At 42.4% G+C, this 18361-nt stretch overlaps 1 protein-coding gene across 2 annotated transcripts in view; it reads right to left on the reverse strand.

The window, feature by feature from the left end:
* The window catches only part of LOC109929240 (diacylglycerol kinase delta), a 106191-nt gene that overhangs the window by 73346 nt on the left and 14484 nt on the right, over positions 1 to 18361 (reverse strand). For both annotated transcript variants that reach the window (XM_048604320.1, XM_048604319.1), the window contains exons 2-10: positions 17310 to 17414; positions 14401 to 14533; positions 8505 to 8611; positions 5949 to 6074; positions 4468 to 4570; positions 3310 to 3472; positions 1933 to 2041; positions 1355 to 1494; positions 216 to 300 (exon numbers count right to left, since the gene is read on the reverse strand). In XM_048604320.1, the coding sequence (XP_048460277.1) occupies positions 216 to 300; positions 1355 to 1494; positions 1933 to 2041; positions 3310 to 3472; positions 4468 to 4570; positions 5949 to 6074; positions 8505 to 8611; positions 14401 to 14533; positions 17310 to 17414 (1071 nt within the window). The remainder of the gene's footprint in view (positions 1 to 215; positions 301 to 1354; positions 1495 to 1932; positions 2042 to 3309; positions 3473 to 4467; positions 4571 to 5948; positions 6075 to 8504; positions 8612 to 14400; positions 14534 to 17309; positions 17415 to 18361) is intronic.

Genomic DNA, 18361 nt, shown 5'->3' on the forward strand with positions numbered 1-18361 from the left:
TTGGGGTTCAGGAATAATAAAGAATCTGTCCAATGTTAAAAATGGAACACAGAAATGCATTTGCATCCTCACCACCAACATTCCATTAAACAACTGATGAACAACGAGAGTTAATCAGATTACTAATGAGCTTCACTTCCATACTGTAAGCGTGCATTACTTGATAACTGTTTTGATGCATTGAGTTTTGTATCCATATTGGGCAAACTCCTTACCTCTGAATCATCACTGAAATCCTCTGTCCCTAATGAAGATGAGGAATGTCGCGGCACTTTTGTCTCGTAAACCATGATACCCCATCTATAAAAATCAACATTATGATTAAGCTACTATATGAGGGTTTCCCATTTTCTCAGCCGCTGCACACCATTCTAGGCCATTATGTTTCTCCCAATTATGCGTTATTACACTAATTCCTTATATCTTGCACTATTCTTCTTCTCCCTGCAGCATGCGCTATTCCTTTTCCATTCATAACATGCACCATTACCATCCCCCATATCGAGCACTATCATTCACCCAGTAGCACACATTCTTACGACTCACCACATGCACCATTAATCTCCCATCCTTAAGATATATCATTATCCTATCCCCACTACAATGCAGCATTGCCAAGCTTAGAGAAAGGTAATCTTCAACCTTCGCCAACAATGGGAATTAATCTGTGCCACCCTCAGTAAATAGCCTCTCACATTTGCAAAAGAAATGCCACTCTGTGGCCCTCTGCTGCTTCCAGATTGCTCCATCATTATGCCCACCCTTTTCCCTGAGCCGATTGGTCCAAGGTTAGGAATTCAAAGTGCTGGATGGTGTGTTCCAAGGATCCACAATGCTTGCTGCTGTTTCAGCCACATCCTTAATGTGTTGCGATGCTTGTTATTGTGCAGTAAACTTCCTTTCATCTTTTCTCAGTTACTGACCATTTCTGCTTCTATTACACATATCTATTAGCTCATTGTCGAATATCTTATCACCTCACCTCTTTGTCAGCATTTACCTATCCTCAGATAAAAATTCCACAAGCATCAACAAGTGTCTGAGCCTATACAGGGTCAGCAGATTACTTGACTGTGAGAGAACATCACAGTCGTGCTCAATTCTGTCCTCACTCAACATCCATATACATGTACATTCTATCAGAATTGTGATCAGGAGCAGGAACTCTAACTGCTTCTCCCTGTCAGAAACAAAGGTAGTGAGGTCTTTGTACATCCAAGTATAGAAGGAAAAACATGGTATTGCACAATTATACACTAAAGTGAAATGAATAGAATGCAGTGAAACAGGATTCTCCTCTCACTGACTTAACAAAATATAAGTAAACTAGCCAAGTTGTTAGCAATGTTCTCACCTGTCCAGCATTTTTGTACTTGCTCGTTCCAGTTTCTCCAGGATTTGAGGAAGCTGAGTGTCATCATCGCAGGCTGATCCCCACCCAAGCACACGTGCCAGGTCATTCCCCGTTCCCAAAGGTAGAACTCCCATCTGGCACTGAAAAAGTTTGGCAGTTACTAAAAACAAGAATCACCGATTTCCTGGAACATCCCACCCTCACTTACAGTGCTCTGTACCAAACCCTGCCATAATCTCAACCTCACATACTACAGCATTTTCAAAGGCAGTCTTTGATAATAAGATAGAAAATGAAATGATAGGTCTGATGTTCAGAATAATCAGATATAAAATGGAGCTGGACGGATTAAACCAATGAAAGAATAAACAGATTGGGTCTGCAAGGAGTAGAATGATGGGCCAAAATATCAAATTTGACTTGGACTTTCATTGGGGTTGGACTGATTTGTCATTTTTCTCTGGATTTACTTTGCTGGAGAATTATGAACACCAGCCATTGTTTGTTGCTATTGTGTCGCTGGCTCCAATCAAAAAGAGAAAGTATTTATCTTGTCTGCACAAGATTCTACACAATACCTGCTTATGGAGATTGAGACTATCGATTTCAGACAACACCCATCCAACGCTGCCATCTCCACCACACACAAGAATTCGAAATGTGTCAAACTTTTGAAATAACCGCAAACTGTAAACAAAAAAGACAGTGTGTAAAAGACACTGTTGTCTGGTCTATGCTGCCTGAAAACAAACACAAGAAATGGCAAGAACCCCAACTAACATTCCCAAACCTGTTTGACTTCAGTCCTCAACTGAATATGACACCATCACAGATTACTGTAATTCCACTTCTTTGTTATACAATTATTTCCACATTTGTTTTCTCACCCAAAATTGCTAAGTCTCAGAGTAAGAGAATCAAAACAAAACTATTTGCCCCATTAGTTTTCCAGATGCCACTTCGTACAATTTTGATCTCCTGCTCAATAATTACCTTCAATAGCCCTCAACTCATCTTCTGTTTAAATATCTGCACTTACAGATTAATGGCTCTATTTGCTAATTCTTTTGAATTTAAGAAGTCTTTTATTTCCCACTATTATTTAATGTTCCATTCAAGTATTTCCGTTATCAACTTGAACCAAATTATATTGCGATCATTGCTTCCAAGGGTTTCTCTAATTTTATGTCATCCACTTGTCCTGCATAATTTAACCAGACATATGTCAATAACTACCTCCTTCTCGAAAAAAAAATCACAAGATTAACCCTAAACCAATGGAAGAAACAGATCTCTGCTAACACAAGTAGTTTACCTATTCACATTTGTTTGTCCAATCATAATATTTTATGCCACTAATAATTATAATTAATATAGAAAATACAAGTTCTGCAAGTACACATTATAAATCTGCCATGAGATCTCAAATGGAAGTTCCCAAAATGAGATCTCAAATGATAGCTCCCACAATCAAATCTCAAACCAAACATTTACATCTCAAATGATAAATCCCAAAACAAGAACTCTTTTGGCTCACAATGACAACCATTTTGACCCACTCAACTAGAATTTCCATAATTTAAAATCCTATTGGTTGGTTTGCACAAGCACCTCTGGATCCTCAGCATAGTCCTATATAGTGTATAGGTTTGGATAGAAAGGGCCAGCAAGGTTCCAAGCATGTGGAGTGAACCATAGCTAGGCCCCATGCTGTTGTTGCCTATTATTGAAAACTTTCCTGCACCAGCCCCTAGCCAGTGACTGGGAGTAGGAACTCTCATGACGTTCCCAACATTGTGACTGAGGCTGCTGCTACGCTCCCAATTACTTGTCAACTCCACATTAGAGCAGTTTTGATTTTGTTTTAATAAAACCTACCTAACACTATGACCAACAATGTGATAACATTGAACTGTAAAGATGTGTGCTTGAAGGAAATGTGAAGCACCTCCTACCCAAGGTGTGGGCCTCCGTTCATCAAGTCAAACACCTGAGCCGGGTTCAGCAACTGCTTGAATCTCCTCAAGAACTTCACCCCCTGGTTATCGCCACTTTTAGAGTTCACGAACACAAGAAGTGGACTGGTACATGATGGTGGGCACGTTGCTTTCCAAAACCCTGAAGAACATCAGGAATGTGATTAAACATTTTGCTGAATTAGTCAGTCACTGAGAAAAAGTGATGAGTTCAGTAGTTGCACAAGCACCTGTCAACCCAGAGCACTGTACCTCTCACACTATTGAGTTGTAAGTTTGGGTCATTATGACTTTTATCGGATATGTCATTTTGGATCTTACACTAACTTAGAGGACAGCACTAGGACTGAGAACGCAATCGGTATTATAGCAGAGCCCTGAGCCTTACTCAGTGAACAGCATGTAGCAGGTTGCTATCAGGCTGAAGTTGCCATGAGTGATTAGAACACATTTCAACAAAGTTGTGGTCCCACAATATATGCTCATTAACTCACTCACCATTACTGATACCCTCACACAACAACACACAAACTTCCAACAGCCAATCATAAACTCTCAATACTTCTCATATTCACTCTTAAACTCTCTCACAACTAATCACTATCAAATACTCCTCCAAATCATCTAAGTCAATCACTCTTACTACGAAACAAAACACCTCGCACTCATTCTCAAATTCTTGCAGGACCTATTATTGTCCCTTCAAAATTACTCATATTTGCTCAAACTCCCATAAACCAACTCACAGCTACACCCAAACTGGCACTGGTGCTATCTAACACTCTCACACCCATTCACAGTCACTAACATTTTACCACAGGTTGACACGGACTTATACTCCCTCACTACCACTGTCAGACTCCACACACACACTCAAAATCTCCCTGTGACACCTTCTCTTGATCTGTTTGCGCCACTCACTCTGCTCCTCAGGTCACATATCTACCAGTCATTCTTAGCCTTGGGACAAATATTTCATCCACTCCTAGCTTTAAAAAGACCTTTGAGTCAAATGTCTCACCCCCTGCTAGCCTTGGGTTAATTCTAATCTGCTTGCCTTGCTCGGTTCGATAAGAGTTTGTGATAAATGCAAGCAAATTGTTCTTAGGACAGGTGAAACAAACGCACTGAACTCACCATCAGAGTCAATGCTGTTGAGTGCAGTCGGAGGAATAACAGAAACTTTACACTGTCCTAGAGGACATTTAATCGGAAGCATTTCTTTACAGGCTGTGTGTACCTGGAGGAAATGATTATGATTCAGAAATTAGCATGAAGTGATCCAAACTGGAGGTCAAAATTGATCAAGAGAAGAGCAGAAAACAATGTGATTCAACTGTGAGGGAGAAAATATGAATCCAGATTTATCTGTTCAAGTTTACAACAGATTGGCAGACTCTCACATAGTTAGTTGCATTAGTGATGTGATTTTTCTAATGGATGCATAAAATTTCTTTGCATAAAAGTGCAAATATAGTATGATGTTGATTGAACTCAGTTACTTGGTATACTGATGCTAGCAAAACATGAGTCTGGCTACTCCCAGCTAAATATTGCTGTGTCTTCAAATATAACTGCTTGTGTTAAATTGTGGCAAATGGCAAAGCCTCTTAATCAGCATATGCAATTCCTGTATTTCTAAATATGACATCCAACAAATATTAATCAAATCAATATTTTCCTTTAAAGGGAATAAAGAGTTTGAGTCTATCAGAGCTGTGATCCAGTTTCCTGCTGTGACTTGGCACTGTTCCGTCCTTGCAGGAGTGGACCCTCTGCAGGGTGCTGCCCCAGTAAAGTATGCAGTCAGATAAAGCTTGTTCGTAGCACTGGTCTGCAGCACATCCCATGGAAATAACTCCACTGGCAAGACTGGTGCAGCTGGAAATGTCTACAACAACTGTGGAGAGACATAACACTGAGTTGGGGTATGGGATAGAGATAGGACAGGAGGGAAAACAGTAATGGGAGCGAGTTGGCAGTGGGGGAAGTGGAAATGAGGGAGGCAATGAGGGAAATAGGAAACAAGTGTGGATAAGAAGCAAAGAAATAAAAAATCACGGACAGGGGAGGATGACAGGTGAGAAGATCCAGCATTGGGGAAAGAGCATTGATATGTTGGCTGATAGAGATGTGAAGAGGAGGAGATATAACAGCATAGCTTGATGAGAGAAGGGTGAGAACAGTGAGGTACAGGAGTGTTGTGATGAAGTAAGGGAAATAATGAAAATGAAAGACAAGGATACAGGTAGTCAGGTAGGAAATGGTGAAGGGGAATAAGACAGGTACTGAATGATTAAGTCAAAGGTCACAGTGGATATTTTAACAATCAGCTAACATGACAGGATCACAAGATCATCGGATTTTGCAAAAAGGTATGCAGAAACTTGTGAACTGATTGCTATGAAATTGAACAGTCAGCAGCTGAAATTTTCTCTGATTTAAAATTAAAGTTTCATCGTCATCACTTCTAGTTGTCAGGCTTAAGATACTTAAAACCAAGTTTGTGCTCGGCAGGCTGACAAGTCAACAAAAAAAAACAACATTTATCACCACGATATAAGGATTACGTCTTGATTAACTAAACAGTCAAAATGTTCTGACCAGCCATTACTCACCATCGCCTTGCACCACAGGCAGCGCCAATCCTGCAGGCGTAGAACACTGCCACATGTTTTGTCACAGACAGTACATTTTGCACTGACAGGCAGGTTGCCTTCCAACCACTGATGTGGCATTGAGACCTGAATAAGGGAAGTAGAAGAGAAGTACAGTATAACACCACCATCAATACAGATGATATGATATCTTTTTACTTATAAATTCTGTGTCTGATACCACCTCTCTCACTGACACCTGGAGGAGGAGTGAGGCCCTAAAAGCTTGTGTTTTCAAATAAACCTATTGGACTATATCCTGGAGTCGTGTGATTTCTGACCAAATAATTATCATACTTGGTTCACATAGGCATCAATGATAGAGGCAGAACTAGGAAAAAGAAGTCCTGCTTAGTGAGCAGGAGCTGCTAGGGGCTGAATTTAAAAGCAGAACCTTGAAACTGATAAACTCTAGAATATTATCTTTGCCACTAATAAATTGGAATATGCGGAAAAATGTGACATAATCCACATTGACTGGAAGAACAGAAATGCAGAGAATTTCTTAAACAGTGAGAAATTGCAAAGGGTTGATATCCAAAGTGAATGGGGTCCTCTTGTTTCTAGGTTACTGAAAGCTGACATGCATGTGCAACGAGCAATTAGGGTGGCAGATGGAATGTTGGCCTTGATTGCAAAAGGATTTGAGTACAAGAGTAAGGAGGTCTTGCTGCAATTGGACAGAGCTTTGTGATAAGACTGTACTTGAAGTAAATTTGGTATCCTTACCCAAGGCCATAGAGGGAATACAACAAAGATTTGCCAGACTGATCCCTGGGATATTGGGATTGTCCTATAATGAGAGATTGAGAAAACTTGATATAGTCTTTAGAGTTTAGAAGAATGAATTGTAGTTGCAGGAAAGATACTTCTGCTGACTGAGGAAAGGAGTGGGGGGGATCTAGAATTAAGAGACACAGCCTCAGAATAACTAATAAGCCATTTAGGTCTGAGATGAGGAAGAATTTCTTTACTTAAGCATGCAGTGAATCTTTGGAATTTTCTGCTCCAGAGGACCTCGGAGGCTCAGTTGTTGAATTTATTGAAGCCTGTGATCAATTAATTTCCAGATACTAAAGATATCTAGGAATTCAGGGATAATGCAGAAAAATGGCTTTGAGGTACAAGATCACTCACAATCTAGCCGAGTGAGGAAACAGGCTCAAGGGGTCAAAAGACCTACTCCTGCTCCAATTTCTTACCTTCCCATGTTCATGAAGTCATTCTTACTTCTGAATCAGACTTTTGGGTTCATTTCTTGGATTTGGGGATAACATTTTGGTGATACAACTGAGGGAATTCTGCACTGATAGATATACCATCCTTTAAATACCAAGCTGAACAGGCAGTACCTATCTGTTCAGGTCAACATAAAAAAAAATCCAAAAGTACTATTCAAAGAAGTGAGTCACATTCTTACCTAGTTCTTGTTCATGTTCATTTCTCAAACACTTAAATCACTAAAAATTTTAATTCCACTTCTGTTTGTGGGTATTGCTATGCATAAATTGGACACATTTTGTCACTTCTGTAAAAGTGACTCCACTTCAAACCTCTTTCTTTAGCTGTTAAGTGCTTTGAGTTGTCCTGAAATTATGAAAAACACTAGTTCTTTCTTTGAAATCAAACACAACCCAGCAAATTGAAATAAAAGATGCTGCTTTACCATGATCTACCAATAAGGGGAGCTCTAATATTTAAAATACAGAGAGGGTTTTCAAAGAGTGCTCCGCTTCTGCAACATGATTCAATCCATTTAGATGTGCAAGTCTTTTTCATCTAAAATGTCAATCTTAAATGCTTCTGTTTTATGGAAGATAATTAGTCCCACTGGCGATCATTTGATGGTCAGTGCCATATTCTTCCTGGCATCCACTTAATGCCCAGTGCTATGTTCGTCCTGTTATCCAGTCATTACCCAGTACTATATTGCTTGTTGCAATCACTCACTGCCCAGTTCCATATTCCACCTAGCAACTACTAAATGCCCAGTGCTTTACTCCCTCTGATATCTATTTAATGCCCAGTGCAATAGTCCTTCTGGTATCTACTCAATGCCCAATGACATATTCTCTGTACTATCTACTTACTGCCCAGTGGTCCTCTTAGTCATCATTCACTGTCCAGTCTCCCCTAATACCCACTCACTGCCTGGTGTCATATCTTACCCCTCCCATGCCCCACCACTGCAGATCACTAGGTGCTCAGTGACATATCCGACTGGTAAACGCTAACTTCTCATTACCATCTTCCGCTAAGTTAATATTCATCGCCAAGGATCACGTTCCCCTGATAATTATTTATTTTGCAGTGATAGGAATTCCTGATGGAATGATTTCACAGTGTTCTGAATTCAACACTCACCAGTTCCAACTCCAGTCACGAATTGAGGGTATCGCATGCATCAACATACCAGTTGTGACAAATTCCATTTTAAAAGCATTGCCTGGTTGCTAGGCTTTAGCTAGCATTTGCTATACTTTCAATTTTCCAACATTCTCTCCATGCACAACTTACCCCATCTTCATCTTCAATTATATCTTTAGCAATTGAGGCCAAAGTTGTCCACTTGCAGTTGTTGGTTGCTCTCACAGCACAGCGTTTGTGAGCTTTGAACTTGCACACTGTGAACCAGAAAGAAGAGAATACGTGAGAGTTTTCAGTAGCTATTCTATGCAAAAGCCTTTTATTTGTGAAGGAGTGGAGTAGGACGATTAGACCATCTTGCCTTTGATTAGGACTCCCAAGGTGGACCCTCTTATATGTCTCTCCACCATGAGGATGTTGTCAGGACACTCCATTTCCTCTTGGACCAAAGGCCTGATCCGCCCCTATCCACCACCCTCCCCTGCCTGGCTGAAGTCAACAACTTCCCCTTTAACTCCTCTCATTTTCATCAGATCAAAGGTGTGGCCATGCATACTTGAAAGGACCCCAGTTATGCCTGTTTGTCGGGTACACGGAACATTCCTTGTTCCAGTCCTACTCGGGCCTGGTCCGCAATCCTTTCTCCTGTACATTGATGACATCATCGATGCTGCTGAAATCAGAAATGTTCATCAATCATGCTTCCAATTTCCAATCTGCTCTCAGCTTCACCTGGTCTGTCTCTGACTCCTCCCTTCCCTTCCTCGACATCACTGTTTCCATTTTTGGGGACAGGTTGGCCACCAGCATCCACTACAAACCCACTGATTCCCACTGCTACCTTGACTATACGTCTTCACAGCATGCTTCCTGTAAAGGCACTGTTCCCTTCTACCAGTTTCTCTATCTCTATTGCATCTCTTTCGATGATGCCAGCGTCTACAAGGGGGCCTCTGAAATTTCCACCTCCTTCCTTGACCAACGATTCTCTGCTACAGAGGTTAACAGGGTTTTCAGCCATGTCTAACCTATCCCCTGCACTTCTTTCATCACCCCTTCACTTCCTTCCCACAAGAGCAACAGTGCTCCCCCCAGTCCTCACTTAGAACCCACAATCTGTAGGATTATTTGCAATCATTTCAACCACCTTCAATAGGATGCTACTACCAGACACAGATTCCCTTCCCCTCCCGTTCCTTGTCAGCCTTCTGCAGGGACTGTTCCCTCTGGGGCACCTTGGTCCACTCCTCCTCCACTCCCAATGCATCCCCACATTCGCATGTAATCACAGAACGTGCAACACGTGCCTGTTTACTTCCTCCTCCTCACTATCAAAAGTCAAAGACACATCTTCAGGTGAAGCAGAATTTACCTGCACTTCACTCAATCTAGTCTATTGTATTTGCTGCTCACTGAAAAACTGTTGTGTGCTCTGCTTCACGGAAACTTGGCTCACCCCTGCCATTCCCAACTCTGCCCTGCAGGCTGATGGGTTCTCCATACACTGCATGGACCACATGGCATCCTCGGGTAAGGCGAAGTGCAGTGGGGTATGCTTCCTGGTCAACACTTCCTAGTGCTCGGACATAGTGACCATGGCAAGCCACTGCTCCCCGGACCTAGAATACCTTACAGTAAAATGCTGTCCCGACTACCCATCACGAGAGTACACCTCCACCATCCTGAAAGCAGTCTACATACCACCCTATGCAGATGTGAAGAATGCCTGAGATGTGATTTACACTGCCACAAACACACTAGAAACAAAATTCCTGAGTCCCTATTCATCATGACCGGCGACTTCAACCAAGCCAACCTCAAGCAGATGATGCCAAAATACCACCAACACATCTCCTGTCCCACCAGAGGGGTGAACATTCTGGACTACTGCTACACAACCACCAAAGACGTGTATCGCTCAATTCCCCACCCACACTTCAGAAAATCCAACCACAGCACTGTGTTCCTCCTCCCAGCTTACAAGGAGAAGGTGAAACTGGAGAATCCTTCACGAAAAGAAGTACAGTGCTGGCCCAAGGCAGCGGAAGACTGGCGCCGGGTCTGCTTTGACTCGGTGGACTGGAATGTGTTCAAGTGTTCAGTGGAAAACCTGGAAGAGTACGCCAGCACTGTCACAGACTTCATTAGCAAATGCACGGAGATCTGTGTACCAAAGAAGTCAATCTGCGTGTTCCCCAACCGTAAACCTTGGTTGAATCAGGAAATCCACTCCCTACCGAAGACCAGACGTGCAGCATTCAAGTCGGATGAGCCGGACCGATACAGAAAATCCAGATATGACCTCCGTAAAGCCATCAGGGAGGCCAAGAGGCAGTACGAGACCAAGTTAGAGGTCCAGACCTACCAAATGGACTGCTGCTGTCTATGGCAAGGCCTAAACGGCATTACAGGATACAAAATGAAACAGTGCAACGTAGCGGACAAAGACACATCCCTTCCTGACACGTTCAATGCTTTCTATGCTCGTTTTGAGCAGAATACCACCGACGTGGCGACACCTGCCCTAACAGCCCCAAACACACCTGTTCCCGCTGTCACTGCTTCAGAAGTAACATCAGACTTCCTGAGAGTCAAACCAAAGAAAGTGATGGGCCCGGACGGTGTCCCTGGCCAAGCACTCAGATCCTGGGCAGACCAACTGGCGGAGGTATTCACCAACATCTTCAACCTCTCCCTCCTACAAGCTGAAGTCCCCACTTACTTCGAGAAGACCACCATCATCCCTATACCCAAGAAAAGACATACAGTGTGCTTTAATAACTACTGGCCAATAGCTTTGACTTCAATAATCATGAAGTGCTTCGAGAGACAGTCTCCCAACCTGCCTCAACCCCCTACAGTTTGCCTACCAACATAACAGGGTCACAGAGGATGCCATATCCCTAGCCCTGCACTCATCCTTGGAAAATCTGGACAACAAAGACACCTACGTCAGATTCCTGCTCGGCCTTTAACACCATTATCCCCCCCAGATTGGTCTCAAAACTGCGTGAGCTTGGTCTCGACTCCGTCCTCTGCAACTCGATCCTCAGCTTTCTAACCCATAGATCGCAATCAGTGAGGATAGGTAACTGCACCTCCTCCACAATAACATCAACACTGGAGCCTCCCAAGGATGCATCCTCAGCCCCCTACTGAATTCCCTGTACACCTGCGACTGTGTTGCCAAATTCTGACATCTACAAGAGCGACGATAACCGACAACCTGTCCTGGACTTCCCGCGTAAACGCAACAGTCAAGGCGGCACAACAACGCCTCTTCTTTCTCAGGCGGCTCAGGAAATTTGGCATGTCCATAAGGTCCCTCACGAGATTCTACAGATGCACCACTGACATCCTTTGCTTGCCTTACCTGTATCACTCGTAAACAAAGCTTTTCACTGTGTTTCGCTATACGTGACAATAAAAATCAATCAATCACAATGTGGTCTCCTTTGCATTGGGGAAATGAAGCACAGATTGAGCAACTGCTTTGCAGAACACCTATGACACCATCATTGTGGGACGGATATCTAACAACGATGAGTCAAAATACAGAAGGGAGATCGAGGGCTTGGTGATGTAGTGCAATGAAAACAATCTCTCAACGTCAGCAAAACTAAAGAACTAATCATCGACTTCAGAAAGAAAGGAGGACAACACGCCCGCATCTACATCAACGGAACTGAGGTTGAGAGATTGAAGAGCATCAAGTTCCTTGGAGCGGCGATAACCGACAACCTGTCCTGGACTTCCCGCGTAAACGCAACAGTCAAGAAGGCACAACAACGCCTCTTCTTCCTCAGGCGGCTCAGGAAATTTGGCATGTCCATAAGGTCCCTCACGAGGTTCTACAGATGCACCCCTGAAAGCATACTGACCGAGTGCATAATAGCTTGGTATGGCAACTGCGCTGCCCAGGACTGTAAGAAACTACAGAAGGTGGTGTGCACAGCCCAGACCATCAATGAAGCCAACCTTCCATCCATGGACTCTATTTACACAGCTCACTGCCACGGAAAGGTGGCCAACATCATCAAAGACCCGTCACACCCCGGTAATCACACCCTGGTAATGACCCCCTACAACTCCTTCTGTCAGGCAGAAGATACAGGTGCCGGAACACACACACAAGTAAGTTCAGGAAAAGCTTCTTTCTAGCCGTTATCAGACTGTTGAATGGACTCTCGCCTCAAATAATGTAACCTGTAGTGTAACCTATATGGCTCTAAGTCTTTTGATTTGTACATCCTTTGCTTGCCTTATCTGTATCACTCGTAAACAAAGCTTTTCACTGTATTTCGCTATACGTGACAATAAAAATCAATCAATCACAATGTGGTCTCCTTTGCATTGGGGAAATGAAGCACAGATTGAGCAACTGCTTTGCAGAACACCTATGTTCTATCTGCAAAAATGACCCTGAGCTTCCTGTTGCCTGCCACTGCAACATACCACCACGTTCTTTGGCCAACATCTTTGTCTCAGGTTTGCTGCAGTGTTCCAGAACAGCTCAGCGCAAGCTTGAAGAGCAGCAACTCATGTTTTGCTTGGGGATCTTGCAGCCTTCAGGACTCAAAAGCGAGTGCAATAATTTTAGGGCCTTAGCACCTTCTCCCACATCCTTACCCAAAACCCCAAACACCAGGCCTTGCCATTACTTAGGCTGCTACCACAAACAACCTATTGTCATTACTAATGGTCCCAATTAGCAGCTATTGATTCTCCCAAGCTGACCTTGACCTATTCCTTTGTCTACCCAATCGTTACTCTCTCTCTGGGTTCCGTCTCCATCTATCATTTAGTCTTCCCCCATCCCTCCACCACATCTTCAGCAAATCTTTCATAGCTACAATCAGTTTTGAAGAAGGGTCACTGGACCTGAAGCATTATCTCTGCTTTGCGTCCACAGATGCTGACAGGACCTGCTGAGTTTTTCTCGCAATTTCTGGTTTTATTTGGGCTCCATAACTGCCAGCTTGTAGACCACATTTCTTTGTAGATAGTGTACACCCCCTGAGCACTACTGAATGAATGGCTGTCATTGGGGTGAAGGCTATCATATACTCCAGTTGTGATTGGGATCCCCTCAGTTTTCAGACTTTGTGCCACTCGGACCTAGGCTCTTTTTAATAGGGAACTTATGGGGAGGTTATATAACAATAAAGGTTTCTTCTTAAGCAAAAATGCAACTTATTATGGCCCCCAAATGATCAAAATCCTTTATAGAGGCATTCTTCTTATCTGTATCTTTTACAGACACAAAGAGTCACACTACTGTGGTTCCACCACTTAGACCCTTTGTCAGAGGTGAATTCTTAAGATCTCTTATCGTGGAAGACTCATTTTCAGGAGACTATATTGAGAGCGCCTCACAAGTTAAAAATATTCTTTTGAATATTCTCTAAAAATGTCTTTTTAAGTTCTTTCAATACTATTTTTCTCATAATTATTCCTTGTTTACTTGTCAAAGTTGATTACACAATCCAGTAACTTACACTTAGTATGGCACATGGCTAGGCAGTAGTTAAATAGCTAAACACTAATTCAAATTTAAAGTGGGAATTATAAGTGATTTTAACTAAAATATCTCATACCATACTGCCAACGCATAGTCTGATTTGGCAGTTAAAACAAAACAGAATATAAATAGACCAAAATATTCAACAAAAAAAAAATCAAACTCAACAGGAATAAACAAAGGAAGAATGTGAAAATGAAAGGCATTTTTTACAGTTTATTTTAAAAGGCTCCTGATCCCAGAGAAACAGGAAGAATCCATCCATCTCTCTGAGGAAATAACTATCCAGTTTTTGTATCACTCCTTGTGAAGAACAACTTTGTGGGCTGTGCATTGATATTAACCCACACAAATTGAGTGCTTGTTTATGATGGAAATAATAACGGATAACAATTCCTGCAATGTTCACTTGGGGCACTATGGCAAAGGACAGGGCCTGGTGAGTGGTTAATTGTAAATTCAAGATCATAACTTCTCAGCATAAAGCTATCATGACTGGCTAAGAGAGTGAGTGTTGATCCTTACCTTCACAGGACAATCCATGAGACGTAACCCCCGACAAGGCCTCTCGACACACATTGCAGTAAGTTGGCCGTGCGTGTGAGCAGGCATACCAGTTGTGCATCCCTGAGAAATGGTCCATGCTGTACTGGGTTGACTGCACAGTAAAAAGCACGAGGAGGAAGAATAAGAGGTGTTTATCATATACTGTCAGAAAATATATTGGATCCAAATCATGGCAACTAGTTTCCAGGATTGCATGATTGGATGGGAATAGCTGGCAAATTATGGAAGAAATGCTTATCTGTACATCACTATGCTCGGAAAAGTTGTGACATAATGGATAGGATTTTTAAAAAAATTCCTATGTCTGGTTGGGCTCTGGTAGGTGTGACGTTACCTGCTGGTGGATGCTGCATTTGTGACGTGGGAGTAAAAACAGACAAATATTCTTAGTTAGTTACCACATTGTTCTTTACTCGACTGTTACGTATAAGGTCACAAAGGAGAACAAATTCAATATTATTTCTGAAACAAGCTGTTTTAAAAAAGCCATACACTGCTCAATGTGCATGATCATTGTGCCAATTGCATAACTCAGTGATGGGAACACTCCTTCCCTTTGTATATCTGCCAGTCACTTGCTCAATTAGGATGGTGTGATGGATTATAAGAATAGGGCCAAATTCCACCTTGACTCTACTATTACACAGAAGCAATAACAATACAATGCTATAAGAAGGCTTTTAAAAAATGCTGATTCATCCTCCTGTAAAGGATTAAACTTTTTCACTACACTGAGGACACAGCAAGTAAAACTAGTCTCCCATGAGTATACAGGGCATGATGTTTTGTGTCACAGATTAGGCCAGTGACCAAAAGGATGATAACCATGAGCAGTACTGAGGCACAGTGGAGAAAATGGTTACTATGAAAATGAACAGTTCTTAGAACAAACAAGAAGTGATTATGGGTGACTACTGTTACAGGAATAAACAGACCTTTCATCCCAGTTGTGCTCTGAAGTCTTGAAATGTTGTGTCATCTCCAGGAATAAAGAACCTAACAGAGTAGATGAGAAAATCTGAGAAAGATGGGGTGAAAGCTAGAATTCATGATGTATGTGCAAATCAACGATGCATGGAAGAGCAGGCAGGAAGTCTTAAAATGGGAGGTTAGGGGACTAGCAGATAAGAAAGCCAAGGTAGGGAAACTAGCCAACGGAGCTATCTTCACACCAATGTCAGAGGAAAGGAAACAGTGGAACTTGAAGCACAAGTCCAGTGTGCGCAGAGTGAGCTGGGAGCAATAAAAGAGAGCTGGCTGTACCCTGGACATCAGTGGGAACTAAACATAAGAGATTATGCAGATTTAGATACTGGAGGGTTACAAAAATGGTGGTGGTGAAGATGGCAGGGAAGGGTGATTAAACTATTAACAAAATACATAATAACAGTAATATGAAGGGTCTAAATTAATAGAGTTAAGTAGAAACTCAATGAGTAGAACTAAAGAGGAAAGTACTGAAGATGCTGGTCTGAGTTTTGATAGATCTGTTTGTGATGACACAAAAAAAGAATGGATGGAATGAAGATCTCGAAGACAATAGTAATAATGGGAAACTCAACTGTGTATCAACAGGAAAAGATTTACTATCCTAAAAAGAACTCAGCAAAATTTTATTTAACCATCCACATGGTACTTCTTTACCATGTAGAATTTGGTTGGATTTAGCTCGATTTAAATGGTCCCTACAATTGAATAGCTGCCAGAACTCTCTTTCCAGCTTCACACACGGAGAAGCATCAGAGTACGGCGGGTGATGGCCTAGTGGTATTATTGCTAGACTGTTAATTCAGAGATTCAGGTGATGTTCTGGGTACTCAGGGTTCAAATCCCGCCATGCCAGATAGTGGAATTTGAATTCAATAATAACTGGGAAATAAGAGTCTAATGATGTCCATGAAACCATTGTCGATCGGCAGGAAAAACCCATGTAGTTCACTAATGTCCTCCAGGGAAGGGAATCTGCTGTCCTTACCTGGTCTGGCCTACATGCGACTCCAGAACCATAGCAATGTGGCTGACTTTCAACTGTTCCCTGGGTAATTAGGGATGGCCAATAAATCCTGGCCTAGCCAATGAAAGTCTCATCCCGTGAATGAGTTAAAAAAAAATGTCATCTGGAAATGCCCCAAAAGCCTATATATTGACCTTTCCTTCTTTCACACTGAATCTGTAAAACCTCACTACTTTTCCCACCGGCCACAAGTGTCATGAACATAGAACATAGAAAAATATAGCACAGTACAAACCCTTCGGCCCATGATGTTGTGCCGACCTATTATCCCATTAAGATCGAACTACCCTGCATACTCTACATTTTAGAGTCGCTTAAATGTCCCTAATGTATCTGACTCCACTACCACTGCCGGCAGCGCATTCCATGCATCCACCACTCTCTGTGTAAAGAACCTACCTCTGACATCTCCCCTATACCTTCCTCCAATCACCTTAAGTTATGCCCCCTCATAACAGTCATTTCCGCCCTGGGAAAAAGTCTCTGGCTATCCACTCTAGCTATGCCTCTCATCATCTTGTACACCTCTATCAAGTCACGTCCCATCCTTCTTCGTTCCAATGAGAAAAGCCCAAGCTCCCTCAACCTTTCCTCATAAGACCTGCCCTCCAGTCCAGGCAGCATCCTGGTAAATCTCCTCTGCACTCTCTCTAAAGCTTCCACATCCTTCCTATAAGGTGGAGACCAGAACTGAACACAATATTCCAAGTATGGTCTAACCGGGGTTTTATAGAGCTGCAACATAACCTCGCAGCTCTTAAACTCAATTCCCCTGTCCTCAATGTCATTATGTAATTTGCAGTCAGCAGTTCACATTCACATTCCTGAAGGTGCTGTCCTTCAGCCACCTCACCTCAAAGTGATCCCTGTTCTGGATACTTTTCATTGCTGCGATCCAATCTTCCATCTCCTTGCGGTTTTCAGCACACAAGATCAGCTTTCGGAAAGGAGTAATTATCTGCAAAAGCAAATATATACCGGGTTATGTAAAAACACTCTCGGCTGACATTGTATCAGTGCAGATCTACAGATCAAACCTGGAAGAACAATTAACATTTTCAAGTTAAGTTTGTTTTGCAATTCATATTTCACCGAGACAAACAATTAACCACTAAATGCCATCAGCATATTATCTTCATGGAAGGGTTTTCTGTTAGGAAGGCAGTAGGAATTAAGCAATTGAACTTGGTACTACTGGATTGGCTGGTGAAGCTTAGGCAGGACACCTGTTCCATGACTAGTGACTGCCACTGAACCTTGCTGAAGGGTGAAGTCATATGGATGGTGTAATGACAATGGAATCAGTTGTGGTGCCACTCACGGCACCTTTATATTTATTGTTGGGTATGCGCATGATGAAATGGTACTTTAGAGACTGGCATGTGTGGCACTGTTCCCAGGTTTCAGCCAAAATGTTCAGGATTGGAGGGAGAGAATCACTGCCAAAGGAGTTTTGGCATAATTAAGATATATAATAATGGAGCAAGCTGTAAAAATAAAATCACTCTGAAAATTCCCTTGGGCTACTTCATTTTAAAAAGAAATGTATCTTGCAAAGTATTCTGATAACATTATCAGAGGAATGAGCTGGATTTCGGGTAGACAATACAGCAGGCAGAGAACTCCATTATGAATGGGTTGAACCCTGAAATGAACAAAGTAGATAGGCCTGTTGTCTCTTCGTCTCTCACAGAGACTTCTTGTTGGCTCTTTCCCTCACAATAATGGCGTCTGTTGGCTGAGTCCCTTAAACTGTCCGTGCCTGTTAGCTCTATTACTCAGACTGACAACATTTGCTGGCTCTCTCTTTCACACTGACAGTGTCTGTTGGCTGTCTTTCTTTGACTCTCTCCTCACACTGACGGTGCCTGCTGGCTCTCTCTCCCTCACGCTGACGGTGCCTGC

Source organism: Rhincodon typus, chromosome 13 (genome assembly GCF_021869965.1).
Source record: "Rhincodon typus isolate 14 chromosome 13, sRhiTyp1.1, whole genome shotgun sequence".
Taxonomy (NCBI): domain Eukaryota; kingdom Metazoa; phylum Chordata; class Chondrichthyes; order Orectolobiformes; family Rhincodontidae; genus Rhincodon; species Rhincodon typus.